At 36.7% G+C, this 23,805-nt stretch overlaps 2 protein-coding genes across 2 annotated transcripts; one reads left to right on the top strand and one right to left on the bottom strand.

Moving 5' to 3' along the window:
- Positions 1–6,951: 6,951 nt before the first annotated feature.
- On the top strand, positions 6,952–7,902 carry LOC102915314 (olfactory receptor 2AG2). The gene has a single exon (XM_006991750.1). It carries the CDS (start codon positions 6,952–6,954, stop codon positions 7,900–7,902), a length of 951 nt encoding a protein of 316 aa, XP_006991812.1.
- Positions 7,903–12,348: 4,446 nt separating this feature from the next.
- On the bottom strand, positions 12,349–22,027 carry LOC102915001 (olfactory receptor 2D3-like). Its single transcript, XM_076566491.1, has 5 exons — positions 21,949–22,027; positions 20,250–20,410; positions 19,145–19,220; positions 17,406–17,526; positions 12,349–15,393 (listed from the first exon to the last, which is right to left on the bottom strand). Exon 5 carries the CDS (start codon positions 15,371–15,373, stop codon positions 14,417–14,419), a length of 957 nt encoding a protein of 318 aa, XP_076422606.1. The 5' UTR covers positions 15,374–15,393; positions 17,406–17,526; positions 19,145–19,220; positions 20,250–20,410; positions 21,949–22,027; the 3' UTR covers positions 12,349–14,416.
- Between the last annotated feature and the right edge of the window lie 1,778 nt (positions 22,028–23,805).

The raw sequence follows: 23,805 nt of genomic DNA, 5'->3' as shown, positions 1-23,805 counted from the left end.
ATGTCTTGATGTTGTAGATGATGGTTGAAGAAAGAGATCAATTTTCCCAGGATTAGACAAGAAATAATAATTTAAAAAAGCACAATACCAGAGTTTTAGAGGATCTACATTAATTAAAATATTTAAATATTCCCAGCAATCAAAGACAGATTACTAAATATGTAAATAGAGTTTCATGACAGTAATGGGATAAAGAAGAAATGTCTTACTTAAAAGGCTGAGGAAACAAAACTATACAGTTATACTAACTGTGCAAAGCTGAACTGTCATCAATGAATAATGACAAGTGAAAAGGAAAAAAGGTTTACTTCTAAACACTCCCAATAAAACAAATTCAGCAAGGAAAAACAATGCCTAATAGATACATAATACATGAGAAATCATAAGCTAAAAAACAAAACAAACAAACAAAAAACAGACATAAATCCACATACTTATGAACACATGATTTCTTTATAAAGAAGCCAGAAATACACAAAAAATTAAAAAAAATCATCTTCAACAAATGGTTAACTTCCACTGAGAACAGGGGTTCTGGTGTTGTGAACATTTCATACTTGATTCTTGAGGATCATTCACCTTGGATTTCAAAAGTGCTAGGGAGAGGAAAATTTAAGCCTGTGTTAGAAAATAACTGTGAAGAAAGGATGGCTACAGCTAAAATTTAGAACTTATCTAGAACCATAAATATAGAGAGTGAAAACTTTGCTCAAATATTGTCAGCCAGAGAGTTGCTGAGTAAACTGATTGCACCTGATAGTCATTGCATGTGACCTACATGTAAGCCTGTCTTAATTTGGCTTTTAATGCTGTGATAAAACAACAATAACAACAACAAAACCACAAAAAAGCATGACCAAAGCAACTTATGAAAGAAGGCACTTATTTGGGGCTAAAGATTTTAGAGGGTGAGAGACCATGGCTATGAAAGTAGGAGGCATGACAGCAGAGAAATTCCAAAATGAGAGCTCACCTCTAGAGACAAAATCATGAAAAAAGAAAGGAGAAAGATGTACAGAGACAGAGATAGACAGAGACAGACAATAGTGAAAGTCATTTGAAACTCCAAAACATGCCCTAGTGACGCTCCTCCTCCAACAATGACACACCTCTTAATCCTTCTCAAAGCTGTCCTACCAACTAGAGAACAAGCATTCAAACATATGTCTATCAAGGCCATTCTCTTTCAAACCAACACGGGGTCCTTCCTCCTAGATGACTCTGGCTTATATCAAATAGACAAAAACAAACAAAAAAAACCCAACAATCAGCATATGAGGAATAAAGATGCAACATCACACATCCACCAAGCATCTCCCTTTTCTGATAGGTTTATATCAAGTGGCTGGTGGTGTCCAGCTGGCTAAATATTTCCTTTAAGGACACATCTTAATTTTTACATTCTTGGTCACTGGTGACCACCAGAATATAGTCAATTCGCATCTTGAAGCTATTTGGTTTCTATCTTTAGATTTGTTTGTACTCCCTTGATGCCTATAGAATCAATGTTGACATCATAAGACCAAGATACTGACTTTGTAACTCTGGTATTAGCCTTGCTAAGAGGAGGAGAATTGAAGGCCAGGGTAAAGAGTAAGGCCAATTGAGCCACTGTGTAGATTTCACTTGGGCGGAAGGCTTGAGTAAATGTTTACCTGTCCGTGGTGTTACCATATGTCAGTTTGGGAGGCACTGAGTGTAGAGTAATTACTATTCTTCCTCTGTTGTTTGAGTCACTCAAGCTGTGGTTAGAAACTTCATGATTCCATATTGGAAGAAGGGAATCTACCCTATTATATGAGACATGAGGAGAGGTGAAGAGTTTCACATGGGTCTGTCTATATAGCCAGAAACAAGAGCTATAGCCCCTGGCTAGTCTTATCTTCCTGCATGTCCTGCCCCACAACCATAACAATAACTTTTATTGAGCACAAGTACTATAAAGTTAATCCATTCTACCCAAGTATTCAAATCTCCGTATCTAGTTTTTATCAGCACAGATATCAGAAGTAAAAAGGAAAGGAACCCTCTCAACATGCCCTTTAGGTAATAAAGTATTGTCAGGTTCTTTCTAAATTTAATTTTAAAGGCTCCCTAGATGACCCTTGAGGTAAAACTTAGGACATGTAATATTTGTCCTTCTAAGTTTCCACAGTATAAGATTATACATGCACTAAACTGAACAGTTAATGGAAAAGATATTTTAGTTACATTACACCAAGTTTCCCATTGTCTTTTCCATAACAAACAGAGTAAAAACAATTCTTTCTTAATCTTAATTTCAAGGCATGTCCTTGTGGCAAGATTGTCCATTTTCCCTAGGTGCTTTTTCTAGTAGCTTATTCATGTGAAATGTGTCCCACCTCTTTCAGGTTTCTGAACTGCAGTTTTGGTGGTTAACAGCACCAGAAAGGAACCCTTCCAGGTTGGTTCCTATATGTTCCCCTCCCGGCTTTTTATTAGTATTCAGCCCTGAAGCTGGAAAGAATGAACTGGAAATTTTAATAATCTGGTTCTCAGTTTGCATGATGGGAATATACATGGATCCACTAAGATATGGGAGGTCACATCTCTCTTTAGTGCTATGTTAATCCTAAGCAAAGCTAGAGGGAGATTGTTATGACTTACTCTAAGATAGTTTTAATCCATTGCCATCCAAAGCAGCTAGAGAGGGGAAGGTCTACTTACCTGGAGAAGTAATCCATTATCATCAGTTAAATACTTTAATTTTTTTTAAACTTTAGTCATTTCTATAAAGTCTATCTGGATTCTCTGAAAGGGTCTCAATTCAGGAAACCCTGAAGCTAACTTAAACCCTAACCCATGTCCTTTTTTTTAACCACCCCATCTTCCCTTTTTGGCAACTTTCATATTCCTAACATACCTGCTTAGCAATGGTGAAGAGCACCATACATTTTTAACTTTTGTACTGCATCACACAGCCTGTGTTCTCCAGTAACTTCCCTTGTAAGATATATACTTGTTAGTATCTAATCTCAGGAGACACTAAGTCCTCTCTGATGAAGATGGAATGCAATTTATCAGAGGAAACTCACTGTTTCTGGAGTCCTGGCTGATCTTGGAGAGCAGGACCCAAAATATGGGGTGTCCTTTTGTCTCTCTTACTTTCAATGATATAGACAGTTGCTGTGTGTTTTCTTAGAATTCTGAGTAGTTCCATAGCCAAAGATTGCAATCACAAGACCACCTGAGCACATGTATGAGTAGATAGAGAGGAGATCCATAGGACTGAGCCTACAGAGTAGTAAGGTCTGATGATTCAGTGTTGATGATGACTATAGATCAATGGAAGAAGACATGATATCAGCTAATGTACTTGGCTACCTCTTGTAGCTTCATAAGCCTCACCAGAGAAAAGTGGAGATTATAGCACTACAGGGGCTACAAGACATCCTTTGTCGCTTGAAAGAAGCTACACAGAGGACCATTGCTGTTTGAGTCAGATCCTGGCACTATTTCTTAGTCAGAGACTCCTGGGCAAGACAATGTTGGGCAGAAAAACCCAGACCCCACAGCAGATTCAACAGATGAAGTGTACAAAAGTGGCAGGCCAGATGATGTGCCTGGAGGATTCATTAAAATCCAGTTTCCAGGAGGACCATTTACCAGGGAGGTCATGTCGTCTGGGAGGATGACACTGTCAAACCTCCCTCAGGACAAAGCTTGGGATTCATTGTTGCCTCAGAGATGATGAAACTAGGCAGTTGTTGGTCTTCTTTTAACAGTCCTACCCATAGCTCTTCCTTCAAATTCCTACAATGCTTATCTTATACAACAGACCCCTACAAGAGATAATATATGAGAATCTGACAATATGGTTTAAAACAATTCAGATCTCTTGCTTGCTGTCTTGATGATAGCCCTTTGAGTTGGGATAAAATGGAATCTCTATTTACTTTTGCTTTGTATTTCAATGCTAGCTAAGCATGCTGAACATTACTTCTCCTGAGTCAATGTCTGCTTGCAAATCTTTGGAGGGATTTCTAAGAGAGTAGATGAAAAACATACCAAAGAATTCAGCCTCTCACTTTCCAAGATCATGCCCTAGAACTCAGCTGATCACCTACACTCACCTCCTTCACAGAGAAAACTAGCAATAGCACTGACTGCAGGACTATTTCTCCCTGATCTTAGTGTCAGCCACACAAGCTCTGAAGATCACCCTGACAGACGAAACACCTCTCTTGACTTCAGCATCTTTAACCTCTCTGCCTTTTGGTGTTGGAGGTAAGGGCTCTGTCTCTGATTTAGACAATATGTAGGGGCTGTAAGTTCTAAGAAGCAACATCAAAAGTCCCCACTCCTCATAAATTCTCTCATTACTCAGTCTTCAGACCCCAGCCTTTCCATCTTTATTTTAGATACCCCAAACAGGAACCCACTTTGAGTGTTTGGGGACACTTGCAATCATTCTTCCATCTGTCTAAACATCCAGAATTCATGCTGCTGGATGGTTGGTAAAACTCGGTACTTGATATATTTGGATTTTCCTAAGCTCCTAGCATCTGTATCAGACCCTAGATGAATATTATCTCACAGGGGGCTATCTAATGTCAGTTTAAGTTCCTTCTGCCTACATATCTGCTTAACACTGAAAATAATAGAGAAAAGCAATTTGAAAACAATTTTTAAAATTAAATACACTGAGCAATGACAGAGGGGACAAACTTATGAAAACACTAATTCTAGCTCCATTTCCAAATTCTAGCTCCATTTCCTGAATTTCCTCTGGCCATTTCCATGAAGTAGAATTGATTTTGACCTCTGCTGACAACTCGATGTGAGGTCACCATGCTGCAAAACTGCTTTCCAGAAATGGACTCTTCCTCTGCTAGCCTCATGGCCATGTCCTGCTCTTTCTCTTTAGAGGATAGAGTGAAGAGACAATGATGAGGATAGGAGAGAAAACATGAGTAATGAATGATTCAGAGGGAAGTGGGTAAGATCTGGGACTCTACTTACATCACCTTAATATAAACCCATTCCTCCCCTTTCCTTTGAAATATTGTTCAAACCTTGGCACAGAAATCTGAAAGAATGTGCCAGGTAATTGTCTTCTTCCCTTTGTTTCTCTTTCCATACATATTCCATCAAATCTATACAAAAGTTTTTTTTTCCAGGTTTCACATATGCCAGAAGCACTACCCCAAAGTATCTTTTTTTTCTTGTACAGGCAAGGGATTTTGACAAAGAGTTTCTGTGGTAACACATATCATATTGACATCATAGAACAAGTGGAAGATTAGGTGCGAGGAAACTGTAAGACATCATTTATGAGAGGACATTTCTTTGGCTGGCATCTGCCTACAGTTCAAGGAGTAAAGAGTATGAGAGGATATGCTGTACTGCTTTTCCATGCACATGATGCTATCTTCCACCATCTCTTTTTGCACTACTGGGCTTTTTGACTTAGCCCAATCCTATTCATGTATGACCAAAACTTCATGTGTTGCTTCCTCAGGAAATCTGTTTCTGAAACCTCTCTTTTATGTTCTCCATATGTAATATTTTAATCAACTATCAGTAGTCAAGATTGTATGATATGGATTTCTGTGTGATGTGTTTTCATATTTTATGAAGTGCAATTCCTTATACATTGTGCATTCTTAGGAAATTTTGACTGAGTGAATGAAAAGAGTTGGATCATGTGACCCTTCCACTTATGATCCACTCACTTATAGGTTATGATCTTAGATAACTGGTGTGGAGACACATAACATAGAAGGAATAAGTACACATGGTGGGAAAACAGAGATACATTCAATGGTGAATTTTCCATTTCTCTTTTCATTTCATGTGTCCTTTTTCTTTTACCCGACTGTGAAATATATGCATTCCTAAAAAGTAGGCTATATAGACTCTCTCTCTCTCTCTCTCTCTCTCTCTCTCTCTCTCTCTCTCTCTCTCTCTCTCTCTCTCTCTCTCTCTTCTCATACACACACACACACACACACACACACACACACACACACCATCTACTTCCTTTCCTTTCCTTCTCAACTTCTTTCAAGTGGAACTATCATATGAATTCAGTATGTGGCAGGAGTCCATCCTTCCTCCTGGTAAGATCTGTGAAGACTGTAAACTAGTACTTATGGTCAGAGTTTTTCTCTAAATTCTACATAATGGTTTGGCTTTGGGCCTTGCTTAACATGTCTTATTTTTGTAACTCACACCATTTATCATGTGCTATAAATATAGACATCTGCCATGTTTCTGTAAAGACCATCTGATATTTTTGTCCACTCCTAAATAAATATCTTACCATTGCTTTTAGATAGGTATATACCTCTGTACTCCTTTACCACATTGCCATTAAGTTCTAACTCACCCACTACATCCAGCTTAGAATTAATTTTCATTTTTGGAAGAATAGCAAGTAGTCAATAAAGGAGAGGAGGGTGTTTGAAAAGTAAAAGAGATCATGTGGTCCATGGACCAATGATTCCTCTTGTGAGGCAGCTATTAATTAGATCAGGAAGAATAGGCAGAATAGTCAAAGGAAGAAAATGAAACTATTTTGTAAATTAATCCTTACAATCTGAATCGTCATCACAAGCAGACTTCAGCTGGAAACAGAACTTAAATCAATGCCCAGTATGTTTGTTAATGTGGAGACATACATGGTTATTTCTACCTATAAAGATATTTGCCTATGTGCAATTCACTTATTAACTTAAGAAAAAAGATTCTCAGTGTTTTGGAGTTCTCAGTGTGCTGCTTCCCACTTAATTGAGGCTGTACCAAAATTCAGTGAAAACATTCAGAAACCAGAGAATATACTTAGCTAAGAAAAGGAAAAAATGCTGCATGAAACCCTTGTTACCCATTTCACAGTGTTCTAGGGCAATTCCAGATTGGGTTGAATTCCCTTAGAAAGGCTTCTACTGAGAATGCATTTGTTTCTAGGCAACAAAAAGACCACTCAGAATGGAGCTCATGAACTCCACTTTGGAAAATGGCTTCATCTTGGTGGGTATTCTGGATGGCAGTGGCTCTCCTGAATTGATCTGTGCCACAATCACAGCCCTGTACATGTTGGCCCTAACCAGCAATGGACTGCTGCTCCTGGTCATCACACTGGATGCCCGGCTCCATGTGCCCATGTACCTCCTACTCAGGCAACTGTCTCTCATTGACCTCCTCTTCACATCAACTGTCACTCCAAAGGCTATTGTGGATTTTCTGCTCAAAGACAACACCATATCCTTTGAGGGCTGTGCACTTCAATTGTTTTCAGCAATGACATTGGGTGGTTCAGAGGACCTCCTTCTGGCCTTCATGGCCTATGACAGGTATGTGGCCATTTGTCATCCTCTAAACTACATGATCTTGATGAGTCCAAAGGTCTGTTGGCTCATGGTGGCCATATCATGGATTCTGGCATCCCTTAGTGCATTAGGGCACACTGTGTACACGATGCACTTCCCTTTCTGCATGTCCCGGGAAATCAGACACCTGCTTTGTGAGATTCCTCCGTTGTTGAAGTTGGCTTGTGTAGACACCTCTCAATATGAGCTCATGGTTTATGTAACAGGGGTGATATTCCTATTGCTTCCCCTTTCTGCCATTTTTACTTCCTACTCACTAATTCTGTCCACTGTCCTGCATATGCCCTCAAATGAAGGCAGGAAGAAAGCCCTAGTCACCTGTTCCTCCCACTTGACTGTGGTTGGGATGTTCTATGGGGGTGCCACTTTCATGTATGTCCTGCCCAGTTCCTTTCACAACCCTAAGCAAGACAATATCATCTCTGTGTTCTACACAATTGTCACACCTGCTCTGAACCCCCTCATCTACAGCCTGAGGAATAAAGAGGTCATTGGGGCTTTTAGAAGGATCTTGGGGAGACATATTCTGCCAGCACACTCCACCCTTTAGGAAGGGTTCACAGTTTGCCTCCCACTATTCCTTCTTCAAACAAATTGCTATATTCAGTCATTCTTTAACGTTATTCTCTGGCTTAGATGATATATATACACTATCATGTTTTCGCATTATTTTCAATTGTTATTTGGTGTGAAAAGAGAGCTTAAGCTGACTCATCTGACACATATCACCCTGGTCTAGGGAGACCCTTCATTTTTAAATTTTTACAACAGCCTAGAAGAGAAAGTTCCAATTGGATGTTTTAGGTGCATTATATGATTGATGTCATCCTGGTACATCACAAGGTATATATAGTTAGGGATTTGTTTTCCATTTCAACATCATGTAGTATCAGGAACACTGTTGGTTTTAAAAATAGTAATCTGCAGCTCTGAGCATCAGAGTTTGGTCACTTTTGGTCCAGATTCTTAATTATCAGTAAAGAGAAATACCAAAGAAGATATTTTGGAATTCCTATTTATTAAGAAATTAGAAATTAATGGTGAAGAATAATTGACATGTGTCCTAGATTTGAAAAACATTAACATTGACTTGTAAATAAAGATATAAATACATTGATAGTGAAAGGGGATTTGAAAAAGGAACCTGGCATTTCTATTTGGGAACTTTCAAATTCTATTGACAATGCCTAAAGTTAAATTTTTAGAAGCAAGATCAATAAAATACAATTAAAAGCATCTGTATATAAATAAAATATAAGAAACAATGAGAATACAGTTGTGTATGTTTTAAAATTATTTTAGGTACAAATATATAACCATGTTTAGGAACATCTAACAGAAAAGTATAAGAAATACTAATTCTTGAGGCAAATGTATGCATGTGTATGCATGTAGGCAAGTGTATGCATGTAGGTAAGTGGATATATGTCTATATCCACAGGAAAGGAAGTATAAATTATGCTTATATGTGTCCTGTTTTATCATATCCCTTACTGGTATGGTAATTCCATAAAAGGTAGAAAGTTCAAATGGCTAACAGAAAAACCCAAGTAGCTTGACTTATATAGATCATTTCTATGGATCATACTGCTGTATGAGCACTCAGAATTTTTTTGTTTTGTTTTTTAGAGACAGGGTTTCTCTGTGTAGTTTAGGTGCCTCTCCTGGGTCTTTCTCTGTAGACCAGGCTGGCCTCGAACTCACAGAGATCCACCTGGCTCTGCCTCCTGAGTGCTGGGATTAAAGGCATACACCACCACTGTCCAGCTCAGAATATTTTTAATTTACTGAAGTAATCTTTTTTTTTTTTTTTGGTTTTTTGAGACAGGGTTTCTATATGTAGCTTTTCTCCTTTCCTGGAACTCACTTGGTAGCCCAGGCTGGCCTCAAACTCACAGAGATACACCTGCCTCTGCCTCCTGAGTGATGGGATTAATGGCATGTGTCACCACCGCCCAGCTGAAATAATCTTAAAACTAAGCAATACTAAAAAAGCTAAAACTACAAAAGTGCAAAAATTTTGAAAGAACCCAAATCACCTATAGTGTTTTCTTTCCAGTGGCTATATAAGTCTGTACTGTGCTGAACTTATATAAGTGATATTTAAACTCCTTTTGTTATTTAAAATTTGGTCAATCTTGTTCCTTATTTGACAGACATTTTACAATACGAGTGGAGAGGGAGGGGCCATACTCTCTGACCTTAATTCCTTGTCCTCTTTGTCTGTCCATATTTGAACATAAAGAGCACACTTTTCCATTTCAATTTTCTTATCTCCAGCAATACTGGGAGGAGCCTGATATCATGCAATTTTGTGTAGGTTAAATGAAGTAATAAATGTCAGCATGCCTCATTTGTACTTAAGCCATGTTAGCTACTAGGTAAATGAATAGTAAAGATCTTTGGAAAGCAATCTTAGGTTGTTTCATCCATGGTGCACAGTATATGTTTGTATATATACAACATGAAGCTAATTGTTACAAGTTTTATCTCATACACTCACAGCAATTTTCAAGTGTGCAGTGTGTCCTTAGTGTATTCATCATTATCATGATATGCAATAGACCTTGTATAAGCTAAATTTTATGCTATTTAACCAACATCTCCCCAGCATTTTATCTTAGGTAACCGATCATCTTTCCCTGTCCTATGAGCTCAACTTCTTTAGATTCCACAGACAAATGAATTTACACAGTAATTTTCTATTGGTGCCTGACGTTTCCCTTAACACTCTCCAGATTGATGTTTGTTGCAGTAACAAACAATATTTCTCTCTTACATAAGGTTGAAAAAATTCACAAATAGAGATGCATCCATGATGAAAATATTTAACATGAAAGCTTATATAGCTGTATACATACATACATGTATTTATATGCAGTTATTATACCCCTTTGATGAAGTTACCATCTTACCATATATTGGTCATCTTTTCCTCCTTGTGTTGATTTTAATTTAAAGTCTCTTACTTTTCATCACACAGAGTTCTTTTGTTATTTTTTAGGTTCTGTATGTGGAATATATTTTTTTATACCTTCACTATCAACTGAGTGTGTTACTAAAGAAAAATAAGTCTATCATAGGTAACATATAGGTAGACTTTTCAAAAACAATTCCATTCAGCCATTCTGCTTTATTGTTCATCTACATTTAATGTACTACTGACATTTAGTTTTTTGTTGAGTTTTTAAAAATTTAACTTAATTTTGAGAATTTCATATACAAATACTGTATTTACATAATTTTCACACACCAACTTCTTTTTAGTTTCCAATAGTTTTTGTGGTTAAGTAGTTTTCCATAGTGATAGGCTAAATTTCTTCTTTACTATGTATGGGTCTACCACACATTGATGCATTGTTGTTACCATGAGGCTTATAAAATATTTTGACTATAACAAACAATTTGAAATGGTAGTGACTTAACATGATTATAAAAGGAGAAAAATAACCAACAAAACCCTCAACCTTTATACTGTATTGCTTACTTACATGTTCCTATATTTATCTCAAGGTCTCATTAGACATTATTTTAATTGTTTTGCTTTCAGTTTTCATATTAATGATGTAAATGTTCCATGTTTACATGAGAACATTCAGAATATTTTGTAATGTTTCTTCTGCCACTAAGTTTTCTAACTCTGCTGTTCTTTTTACCTATTAAAGTCTCTTTCATACTGAAGAACTCATTTCTTATACACAGGTTTGCTATTATAAATTCTCCTAGTTATTTTTTGTCTTGTAATGTTTTTGTATTTTATAAATTTCTAAAGAATAGCTTTGTTGGTTATAGTTATTTGGATTAGAAGCTTTCCCTTCAGCTTTGAATTTGCTTCCCATCCCTCCTCATTTGTGACCTCTCTGTTGGGAATGCTATGTCAGGCAAGCTGTAACACCTTTATATGTTTTTTTTCTCCTCTTGTTTGGAAAATATCACCCTTGTTCTTAACTTTTTGAGAATATGATTGTCTTGCAATGGACTTTGTTTAGTTGATTATAATTGGTGTTCTTTGACCTTCAACTACCTAAATTTTTATATCCTTTAGTTTGGGGAATTTTCTGTTAGTATCTCTTTGAACAAGCTTTCTATAGACATGGCATGTCCAAGTTCCCCTTGAAAGCTATAGCAAGCATATGTGCTTTTTTGATGCTATTTCAAAGTTCCTGTAAACTTTCCTCATTATCTCTACACTTTCTCATATTTTTCTCCTTTGACTGTCTACTTTCAAACAAGCGCTTTTTTATTTCTGTTTCTTCTATTTGATGCATTCTGCTTTTGACATGTTCTGTTATATCTCTAATGTCTCTTAATTACACATTTCAGTTCCGGGTTTTCTAATTGTTTGCCTTTTAAAACTTACTTCTGTATTAATAGCTGGGGAACCTGCATGGGACTGAACTAGGCCCTCTGAATGTGGGTGACAGTTGTGTGGCTTGGGCAGTTTGTGAGGCCACTGGCATTGGGACCAGGATTTATCCTTAGTGCATGAACTGGCTTTCTGGAGCCCATTCCCTATGGAGGGATACTTTGCTCAGCCTTGATACGGGGCAGGGGAGTGGGGAGTGGGGAGGAGGGCGTCTTGGTCCTACCTCAACTTGATATGTGAAACTTTGTTAACTCCCTATGGAAGGCCTTACCCTCTCTGAGGAGTGGATGGAGGGTGGGGTTGGGGAAGGGGGAGGGAGGGGGGCTGATCAGGAGGAGGGTTGGGAAGGGGAACTGTGGTTGGTATGTAAAATGAAAAAAAAAAACTTTTAAATTAAAAAAAAAAAGTTTCCTGGATAGGATACTAAATTGTTTCTTTTTGTTGGCTGAAGTTCATTGAGTTTTCTTAAAAACCACTGCTTTGAATTCTTTGTCCAGGCGTTCACTCATGTTGGTTGCTATACGTTCTATTTCTGACATCTTATTTTGTCTGTTTTATAAGGACTGAAAATTCTGGTACATGTTAATGTGCAACATTGTTCATTGAAGATTGGCTGTTTGTTACAGTCTTCATAACATTTATTTCTCTCTATTTCTAAACAGGTTGCTCATTTTCTCAGTATATGGGTGACTCAGCAGTATTAGCACTAGGTGGTATCTTGCATAGTTTTTCTGAGTCTATAGTCAATGTTTTACCATTGTTTCACACTAGAGAGTACCCTAATCCCAAATTTTTACCAAATCCACAGTTGGTATATTGCTCAGAATGAATTGGGAGGAGTGTCTAAATGAGTAGCCCTTCCCTGTAAGCCCCTAGAAAAGCCAGGTCAAGGTCAGAGTCCTCATCTACAGTTCTGGTCCATGTAAATGTTGTGGGATTTTGTCTGGCACTGGGTCCCATGTAGAGGAATTAATCCCAAACTCCTATGCAATATCTTGCACATAACTCTTCTTTTTTCTCACAAGTGGAAAATTATTTTCTCTATGTTATGTTGCCTATCATTAAAAAAGGTATGGAGTGGGCAGTTCATTATCACCAACACAAAAATGTTGGATCACATTTGGAGCACATAGACTTCTAAATCTAGTTCTACCTGGGGGCAGCATCAGTCCCCACATTACCTCCTTCTATGGTATACTGATGGTGCTGAACTACTACATAGCTCCCAGTGATTGCAGACAGAACAGATGTTATAACAGCCAGAGGAAGAAATGTTGTTTTGTATCATTCTGCAACAAGGTTGGAGAAGAGTAATGAGGAGATTCTTAGCTACCTGTATAACATGTACAGAGACCCTACCATGGATTAAGAGATGCGGTATGTGGTTTTACTAAGCACTGGTTTTACTGCCATACATTCAGTACTGAATGTATTTCATTCTAAGACCCACATTTAAGGTCTTCTCCCTCTAAGAGCATTTCACTTCCCATTTTTACAATGTGTTGTTTGTAATTTCTATACCTTATCCATTGTACCCCTGCAGTCTCAATTTGTCTGAGATGTAATTTACCTTCTAGTTCCATGTAATCCAAGTTCTTTTCTCAACAAGATTCTCCATGATGTTGTTTTCAGACTCTCATATGCACCATCCAGCAGATTAATCAGTACTTGACTTGTTCTGTCACCATTCCTAACAATTGTTTTCAGCATTATTTTTTGTTTAATTGTGATTACAATTTTGGGGACCTTATTAATTTCAGATGTCTACTTTGTGATCTCTGTTTAAGCTTTTTCTAAGATAAGTTTTAAGTATTCAAATTTGTAAAGGATAATTATAATACTAACAACAAATTATAGACTTGTCAGACACTATAATAGAATATTCTCAGTAATTATGCATAAGCTGAGAAAATTACAGAAATATAAGCAGTTAAGCCCTGTATAGAATGACTGAGAAGAGTCCTTTCAAATGCAAAAACAATAGATGAGATGAAAATGATGCTCAGATATTGAATACCACAGACCTGATAGCTGAGACAGAAAGTCTGGAAGGTAAATTGCTTGAAAAATTGTGGTGCTGTGATCACACAAATTGTCAAAATTATTCAATTATTCAATTATTGTGTTTCAACATGAAACTTCTGAGAAAATGTTATAGACAGGTCATTTCTATGCATTTAGTCTGTCTATGGGGATGACTGGTTAATATCATACACAGGATCCTCTACAGAATATGGGAGAACTAGTTATTCTTGTGACTACATTGCTCTTCTTCTTAAGCTATTTCTTGGCAAGATTTCTTTACCCTCAGTGTGTTCTTCCTGAATATCTCTTTGAATTTGCTCCTATCCCAGGCTTCTTTAGGATTGTTTTCTATCACATTGATGGTGGCTAAAATTGTACATCCTTGTAATCAAATCTCCTCTCAGGACAGTAAACTTAATAAAATGTTCCTGGTCTTCGAATAAGCCATGGCCTGTACTTTTGATCCTCACAGTATTTTTCTTCTACCATATCTTCACATATTCTTTTTCTATTGAATATCTAAAATTGTTATCCCTGTATTTATGATAACTTGTTAATAGATTCCCAATTCATTCAAGGGAGGCAAAGGAAAGGAATGTGATTTACTCATGTGAGAAAAGAAAGAATGCAGATGCTGGAACTACTTTGTCAGTTGCAAGGTTCCAAATACTTTTTAAATGTCTGCATCACCAGCTTTGACTGTGCACAATCTTCCAACCAGTTTTCCAAGTGCCCCTTTCACATCTTTGTTCCTAAGGCTGTAAATGATTGGATTCAACATGGAAGTCATAACTGAATAGAATACAGAGATAACCTTATCCTTTTCACTCATTGTCTTGGAATTGGGTCTCATGTAGGCAAATATTCCAGAGCCATAGTAGAGGACCACAACAGTGAGGTGGGAACCACAGGTTGAGAAGACCTTGAGCCTTCCCTCCCCAGACTGCATCCGGATCACAGTGGAGATGATGTTCCAGTAGGAGACAAGGATTAGTGAGACAGGAGCTAATAAGATAATCACTCCCACTAAAAACAGAGCCATTTCAGCATTGTATGTGTCAGCTGAAGCGAGCTTTAGGAGGGCAGGTGGCTCACAGAAGTAGTGATTAATTACATTCTGTCCCCGATAAGGGATGCACAATGTAAATGCACTGTCCACTGAACATGCTAATGCCCCACTTATCCAGGAGACTACAGCCAACTGGACACAAACCCTCTGAGTCATGATGGTGGAGTAGTGCAGGGGCTTACAGACAGCCACATACCGGTCATAGGACATCACTGCCAGCAGAGCACACTCTGTACACCCTGCTAGGAGAAAGACCACTATCTGTATTGAACATCCAACAAAAGAAATGGTTTTCCTTTGTGAAAGGAAGTGGACCAACATCTGGGGTACAATGCTTGTAGAGAAGCAGAGGTCAGCAAAGGATAAGTTTTTGAGGAAAAAGTACATGGGTGTATGAAGTCGAGAGTCAATTTGGATGAGGATTATGATCAGCAGGTTTCCAAATACAGAAAGGAGATAGATGACCAGGAAAATACAGAATAGCAAGATTTGGATTTTAGGATCCTCTGAGAGTCCCAGCAGAATAAATTCAACTATATAAGTTTGGTTTCCTCCTCCCATTGATATTTATTCCTGTTTACCTGTCATCAGAAGGAAAAACAATGTTTTTTGGTTCATTATAAACAAGTGTATAGTTAGAAAGTGCACCCTCTTGATTCTTGGCTTCCATTTGTTTACCAGTTCTTGTGAAAATGCACACTGGTGGACCTGTATCCGGTAAAGCTTATTTTGTTTTGTTTGTTTTATTCTTTTTGAAAAATGAGCTCACTCTGAAACTCAGGCCAGCCATGAACTAAGACTCCCCTGCTTTGGCTTCCTCTGTGCTGTAATTATAGGTGTTCTTCGCCACATCGAGTTTGCCCATAGATTTTAAGCACATTTTCCTTGATTATTCTACATGATGCATGAACATCATGCGCTGTATGGGATTTTGTGTCTAATCTTAGTATCCGGTTAAGTGTGGGTGGGCAAATTACCATGTAGTTATAGTAAGAAAAATACCTTACTATTTTTCAGTTTCTTTTACAAATTACAGTTTCAATTTCAAAGCTTTCTTTTGTTCAGTTCCACTCACCTATATTAGCTGTCTGAATAAAGCCAACTTGTTTCATTAGTAAAAGAAGTACTTTTGCCTTTTAGATTTCAAAACACTTAGCAGCTCATAAAAAAATATGTGCCAGTAAGATGTTTGTTACAATAGGAAGTTAAAATAAGGACTCGAGGCCTAAACAAAGAAACTGTACATATTGCTTATTGATTTTCATAAATTGGTATCTGAAAATATGAAACAACTACTGAAATGCTGATTCAAGGTAAAAGAAGAGAAAATTTTATGTACATGTACTGTGTAACCTTGGTCTTTAGACAATGTTTTATGTGAAAAAGAGGAAAAAGATGAAAAATTATGTTAATCTCAAAAACGCAACCTGCATAAAACCTGTATAATAGATTCCAGTGTCCTGAACATAACTGTGTGAGTGAACAAAGCCCGGAGTGAGCAGGGAACTTCACATTCTGAATAGGATCTCATAGCCTCATGATAGCAAATCCCAGCTAACCTCTGACTTTAAACTGTGGTGACCAATTGTTAAGGTATTGATTTCACTACCAGATAGGATTCCATGAAGAGTTTGGGGATAGCCTTGACTGCATAGTGAGACTTTGATTAGAGAAACACACAAACAACCAAAAATACAGAATTATCCTCAAAAGGGTATAGTGATGTGAAAAGATAGGAGGGAGATTTCTGGAATGATGATAATTGTCTGTTTCTTAAAATAGTACATGACTATTTCTAAAAAAGGAATGCATTTATAATTTAAAGTTTCCTTCCAGTTTTCACCTGGAACTTCTATACTTTTCTGAAATTGTTATGCTTTAATGAAGAAGTTTATTTTATAAAGCTTTATTCAATCTTTTAGTGTGTGTGTGTGTGTGTGTGTGTGTGTGTGTGTGTGTGTGTGTACATGTAGGTTCACATGGAGGATGGAAACAGTTATTAGACCCTTGCAGATGCTTGTTAGCTACCTGACTTGTGGGCTGGGAACCAACTTCAGTGTTCTACAAGAGCAGCAAGTGCTGTTAATCACAAAGCCCCAAGAAGTATGTTTGAAACAACAACAACAAAAAAAACAAAACAAAAAAAACCATGCCATTTGGCAATGAAAATTATATTGTTTCAGAATAGAGTACTTAAAAAAACAACTATAATGCTTGTTTAAATAAGCAACATGGTTTATTTGATGTGTTATATTATTTCTAAAACTTTCTGGATTGAAAACCATGTTTTTGAAAGATGAAAAGAGATGAAGACAGCATTGAGAATAGCATGGAAAAACACCTAAGGGAGTGGGTGAACAAGAGGATGGTGTAAGACATGTGACACGAAAGTGTAAGGGACATTTTGGGGGAGAGGAAGAAGACCAACGAGAGGGGACCCAAGAGGATGAGAGAGGACAGTGAGGAGGGGATGATTATTTCATCAAAATATAACCACATACGCAAAATAATGAAGCTTATTATGTTATAAGTTCACTTAGAAAATTGATAGTAAAATATAAAGTAAAACTGGGAATTTAGAGATGTACGTTACCCGAAGGCCACAGTAGGAATAACTTCCCCAAGTTTCTATCAAAGCACCCAACATGTTTCTGTACATCATGGTCTTCAACTGTCAGCTTCATCCTTGGAACCAAGAACTACATGTTCCTTTGCTGTGTCAAACAACAAAAATAAAGTGTCTTTGCAGTAGCATTTAATAGCACTAAGATGAAGTCTAATGCAGGGAATCAGATTCTCTGAGGAGCATACACATAGTCACAAATGAAACCAAAAAAATTGTCATCAAAGGAAAGTGGCTATTAGAATGATAATTGACAAAAAACCTTAATTTTAATTTTAATTTTTTATTATTTTATTTATTTGTGTTTGTTTACCTATCTATTTAGTATCGTTTTTCAGTTTGGTTTACAATATATGCCAAATTTAAATGCAAAGTACACACTGTAACAAACTTTCAATTTTGATTCAGAATATAAACAGTGTAAACAACATAATAGTATGTCATACATAGACACACTTTAAATGAATTCATGGTCACTAAGTGAGATTTTTTATTAAGTAATGTATCTATGGTTACACATTAAAGCCATATGATGACACTGGCACAAAAATACAAGCACCCAGAATACAATCCACTACTAACAATTGTGCAGTGAACTGTGATCAACCCACATCTCCAGTGAAAGCAATTCTGAGACCAGAAAGGTCTTGGGGACAAGATCATGGAAAAAGAAGTATCATAGTGTGGCAAGCACAGTGGTACTACTTTTTTCCCATAAGGAAATTGTGGATTGTCAAGAAGCAACTGATAGCTCAATGAATTTAGCAGGATGTGGGCATCCAGGAAGTGAAAGGCTTAGGAAGCCTTCAGTAATCTTACAATAGCAGGTGGCACAAGATGAAAAACTGGTGCATAAGCTGTACTAAATTTAAGTAACACTAATCTAATACTTAAGGTCTTATTTGTGATCTCTGATGATCTTGGAGTGAGGAATTCATTGGAAATATATAAACTATTCAGTATAAGTCAACAAAATCTATTTTACATAAGAAAATCCATTTTTAATTCCCTGATAGAATAAAAACAAATTCTTTGCCCAGGAAGGTAACATTGGGAACTCTAAACTACCTTTACAATATCCTACACACAATGTCTTGTGTTCAACAAAATGTAATTACAAAACATAATGTAAAATATGAACAATAATTAAGAAATAGAATAAAATCAACAGGAAATATTACAAGAAACATGATGTTACAGTTATTAGACATCATGTTTAAATATTATGAACAAAATATATTACTAAAATTACTAAATTACTAAAATTTACTAAAAATCACTAAAATAAGAATCAATGTGTGTTTTTATTTCAGATCTTAAAAATTGAATTATTAAAGCTGGGATGTAAACGATGTTTAACAGTACATTAGACAAAGGAAAGAGAATATTAGTTAACAAGAAGAGGACACTATGAAAAACAACTGTTAGAAAGACAAAAAATAGGCCAAAAAAAAAAAAAAAGACGTCAGAAATGGAACATAAGTCTCAGAGGGAGAGAAAAGAGTAGATACAGTAAAAAAGGTTTTTGAGTAGATGATGGTTTATAATTTACAGATTTGGTGAAAAAATTCACATACACAAGTGTGACAAAGTTAAATGCAAAACTGACTATGTATATCAGAATCTCACCATACTTCTAACTCAAAGGGATACAATGGAAACCCTAAGCCTATTATAATCAAAATACAGAACATGCCAAATATTGTTACCTGAATGGGAGAAAGAAAACATTCCAAGAAACTGTTCCTTGTGCATGTGATATGAATTTTCTCTGTCCTACAAAACCTTGAAGGAAAAAAGGAAAAAGCTAGTGTAAGGCTTCAGATCACCAGGAACAGAGGCTCCCCCACCCTTTATGTGCATGAGATCTCTAAAAGGGACCTGTAGGATCAGAGAAGTGTAGGTGGGGAAGGCATTAAATGTATGATTCATGGAAACAGTTTTGGTAGAACTTAACTTCTTATACCTAGGTTGTTCAAAAAGACAGTAGAATAAGAAGGATGGGCAGGGCAGTGGTGACACCCACCTTTAATCCCAGCACTCCTTGGGAGGCAGAGGCAAGTGAATCTCTGTGAGTTCCAGGCTAGCCTGGTCTGTATAACAGTCATGGCTGTTACACAGAGAAACCCTGTCTTGAAAAACCAAAACCAAAACCAAAACACAAAAAACAATTAAAAATGGGGGAGGGGTAGGTAAAATTAGGATCCCTGCAAGACAAAAAGTACTAAAACTGAAACTCAAAGGACATATAAGGTTACATAACCACTCCTCCTTAAGAAACAAAGCCACATGCTACCTTTATTTTTTCCTTCTGCGTTTGTCATTTTTTCTAATAAAGGAATAACAGAAGAGAGGAAAAAGTAAAAAAGCATTAAACTTACCCTTCACACTAAGTTTTCTGAGGAATATGTTGTCCAACAAGCTCTGAGTCATGTTTCACTGGCTGAATATACTGCTTTTTGTATTTGTTTTTCCTAATTTATCTCAGTCACATTTAAAGCTGTGGCACTGTATTCACTTCATTAGGACATGCTTTTCTCCTGATGGTATCTCCTTTTTAATCTCCCCTTTCTGTCTGCTTATCTTCCTTCTATCACTTTCTGAGCCCACACATCACTGTGTATAACCTCTTCCACCCCTTCAACTTCAATTGTCATTAAACGATTGCAGGTTCTTAAGTCTCTACAAGCAACAGGAACATGTTTTACCATCAGAATTCTGGTTCATAAATGAAACTTTGTATTGAGCTTCATTGAAAATTAGCTTAAATGAGATTGAGAATTCTCCATACCTGGTAGGAAAATACATACATACCTCATAGGGAAAGAAGATGATACCAATACTGATCTAAGTTTTGGAGAGATACAACTTGGTTTGAATCTGAGCTCTCTGAATTAATACATCCTCTTTAATAAGGTGTTTCAGCCTAGTTCCAATATTCAAAAGTAAAGATATTTATATCATTTCTCTGTCTGCTAAAGAAAACACATTAATTTATATAAACATCAAATGGGAATAAGCCTCATGATAACTTTTAGTTCTCTAGAATATGAGTAAGTAGAAATTCCTTATTACACATAAAAATGCTTATTTTATAGGCATTTTATCAACCATCTTCAGATGAAGACAACCCAAGATAATCTATTGTACTCATTTTCTGTTTTTTTTCCTATAATACATACACAACTAAGATAGATTCCTACACTTAAAATAGCAGTGTTTTGCTTCCTTCCTTCATTGACTTGATATTTTTCAGGTAGTTTAAATATTTATGACATGTTACTTGCATCTCTACATATTCCTAGTGTATCCTTAGCTTAGTTTCCAATGCTGTGGGTTCTGTTTATTTTACCTTTATTGTGTTTCTACCTCCTATATTAGCCAAACAAATGCATTCACATAGTAGAACAATCTTTTTAAATACCATTTGAAATCTCCCCATTTAAACCAATTCAGTAACTCCTTCTGTGCAGACTTTAATCAAACACATACTTCAGCCACACAGCATCTCTGACTAGCTGCAGAATCTGCAAGTTCACTTCTTCTTTCTCCTGACTCTCATTCATTATCCTTGTCAGACTCCTGCATGGATCTGTGCTTTGTCCCTATGGTTTCCCCAGCTGAAGTTCACTTCTTGCACTATTTATCAGCTTCTGGTTGTTTTATACCTACACTAAAACATTTCTATTATATATATTTAACTTCAAGTCACTGGGTTTTTTTCATTTTATGTGGCAAAATATGAGTGAAGTAAAAAAGACACAACATTTACTGGACAATGGGATGCACCCTAGAATGACCAGTAGGAAAAGTGTAAAGGAGACATGCTTGTTTGGGTATGGTCACCTATTCTGAGTGAAAAACAAAGAAGTATCTCCCTATGATCAATGTAAAGAACTGTGTCAAATATATTTATTTTGGCAAGGATGTCAGAACATAGTGGATCTGACAGTAACAAAACCTCTCAAATGGCCGTTGTCTCCATGACCTTTATGACAAGCCATTTTCTAGACACATGGATTTTCAAAAACCAAAAATCCACAGTTGGCTTTTGCCTCCTGTATACCAGAGATTGGAAAAGACAGGAACACACTAGTAAAGGGCTGGAGAATATCTAATGGGGTACAGTTGTAACATTATAAAGTCACTGCGAGAAACTATTAACCTAAAAAAAAATGATGGCAAATTTTTTGTAGGATATGATCCCTGCAGATGTCTAGAGGAGGACTTCTGCACTGTTGTGTGCAAGGAGGGAAGAGGGGAGAGAAGAGGTGGGGAGAGGAGGGAAGGGAAGAGGAGAGAAAGGGAGAAGAGGAGGAGAGGAGGAAGGAAGGAAGGAAGGAAGGAAGGAAGGAAGGAAGGAAGGAAGGAAGGAAGGAAGGAAGGAAGGAAGGAAGGAAGGAAGGAAGGAAAATGATGCTGGAGGGGAATGACTAATTCCTCAAAGACTGGCAAAATCTCTGATGAGGTGAACACATGAGCTCTTGATGAGGTGACAAAACCTTGCTCTCACCTGGTGGACTACCTTGAAGAGTGTTCAGAAAGGCTGGGTCACTGGCAAGGAGACTATGGACTCAGTCGTTGTGAATGTCAGAATCTCACTAGGCATTTCTCTATACTTTTATTTCTAGTCACTCAGAGTGTTTCTCCATACTGATCCTTGTCCAACCACCTGTTTCAAAGATACACATCCAAATTCTCCCAGGAACTGAACAGAGGAATTTCCTAAGAGGAATTTATTTAAAATGAGGTCTTAAGGGTTGAGGTAAACAACATTTTCCCTTGAGCTTTCTCTTTATTATGGGAACTTTTTGTATTATTCTTATAAGCACATATTGAAATCTCCAAATCTCTCCTGATTTCAAACTCTATTTAAAAGGTGAAAGCTTAAATGAGTACATAGAATATAAACAAACTGTAATTCACCAGGAATATGTCCATTTTTCATATAATGAGACATTGCTCTATCGCTGTCACTGTTAATCCAATAATCAGAGAAAGATGAATCTTTTCTGTTTGCTAAGGAATTAGTATATGCTGATTAATACACAAAACTTAACAGAAAAGAATCAAAATTTGTTGGTTTTTTTGCATTTTATTTGAAATAGAATTATGTCACTTCCTCCTCCTTTTCCTCCTTCCAGCCCCTCCCAGATGCCCTCCCTCAAACCTCTCCCATGCTACCCCATTCTCAAGCTGATGGCATGTTTTTTTCTTTGATTAAATTTATTACATGTATATGTGTGTATGCACAAATATATATAAATAGAGCCTGCCAAGTCCATATTTATTGTTTGTGTATGTAGAGTTTCAAGACTAACATTCTGCAGCAGATGACCAGTAAGTTATTTTTAAAGTCTAAATTAATTCCATCTTTTAATTCAAATTATTTGATATGTTAGGTGTGGTGGTACATGCTTATAACTATGGTGGTTGGGAAGCTAAGCCAGGAGAACTGAAAGCCCAAGGCCAGCCTGACTACATAGCAAGACCCTGTCTCAATAGAAAATAAATTAAAAAATAATGTGTATACTTTAAGGGAATTATAAGTAACTTTATAAAACTTATTCCTTGGCCAGGTGGCCTTGCAAACACTCCTCTTTCTAAAACCAAGAATAGCTACCTTATCTACTGTCAGTTGCCACACATTCAGATTTTTTGCTTTCTTCCAGTATTTTACTTCAGGTTTCAGCTTAAATGTGTCACGTTCAACATATATTCACATTGAATCATATAGATTTCACAACAGACCACACAGGAAGATCTATGTGGAACTGAAACAAGCCTTGCCCAACATTACTAAAACATGCTGAATAAAAAGCTTTCAGATAATTCTGGCTCCCAGACAGACAACAAGAGAAAAGGACTTCTCTGACACTTGAGCAAACTTCAAACACATAAATGACATTCACCTTAATAAGTTGTGAAATTTGGGTATGCCTTGTAATATATCACTAATTCTTAAAACAGATAATTAAAAATCACAAGACACCTTCATACAGTAGAATCCAAAAATTAAACATACTAATAATATCTTATGTCAACCACATCAAGGGACAATAGAAAAACTCACACATTAATACTGTGGATGCCAAATTTATAAAAACAACTCTGAAAATCACTTTGGTAGCTTGCTATAAAGTTAAATATATATTTAGTACTCAGCTCAGCAACTCTACTGTTAGGTAGTAAAGAAATGAAAACCTCTGTCCATACAAAGACTTGCAAGACAATTATTCACATCGGTTTCATTTAAAGTAAATGAATTCTTGGAAAAATTATGCATCAACATATAATGTATCAACTGGTAGTGTTTCTTTCAAAGCCATCTAAGGAAACACTAAGCAGAAAATAAAAAATTGATAACTGT

This window comes from Peromyscus maniculatus, chromosome 1 (assembly GCF_049852395.1).
Source record: "Peromyscus maniculatus bairdii isolate BWxNUB_F1_BW_parent chromosome 1, HU_Pman_BW_mat_3.1, whole genome shotgun sequence".
In the NCBI taxonomy this organism is placed as follows: Eukaryota; Metazoa; Chordata; class Mammalia; order Rodentia; family Cricetidae; genus Peromyscus; species Peromyscus maniculatus.
The sequence above is the reverse complement of the archived record's forward strand: the minus strand, read 5'-3'. Positions and strand labels throughout refer to the sequence as shown.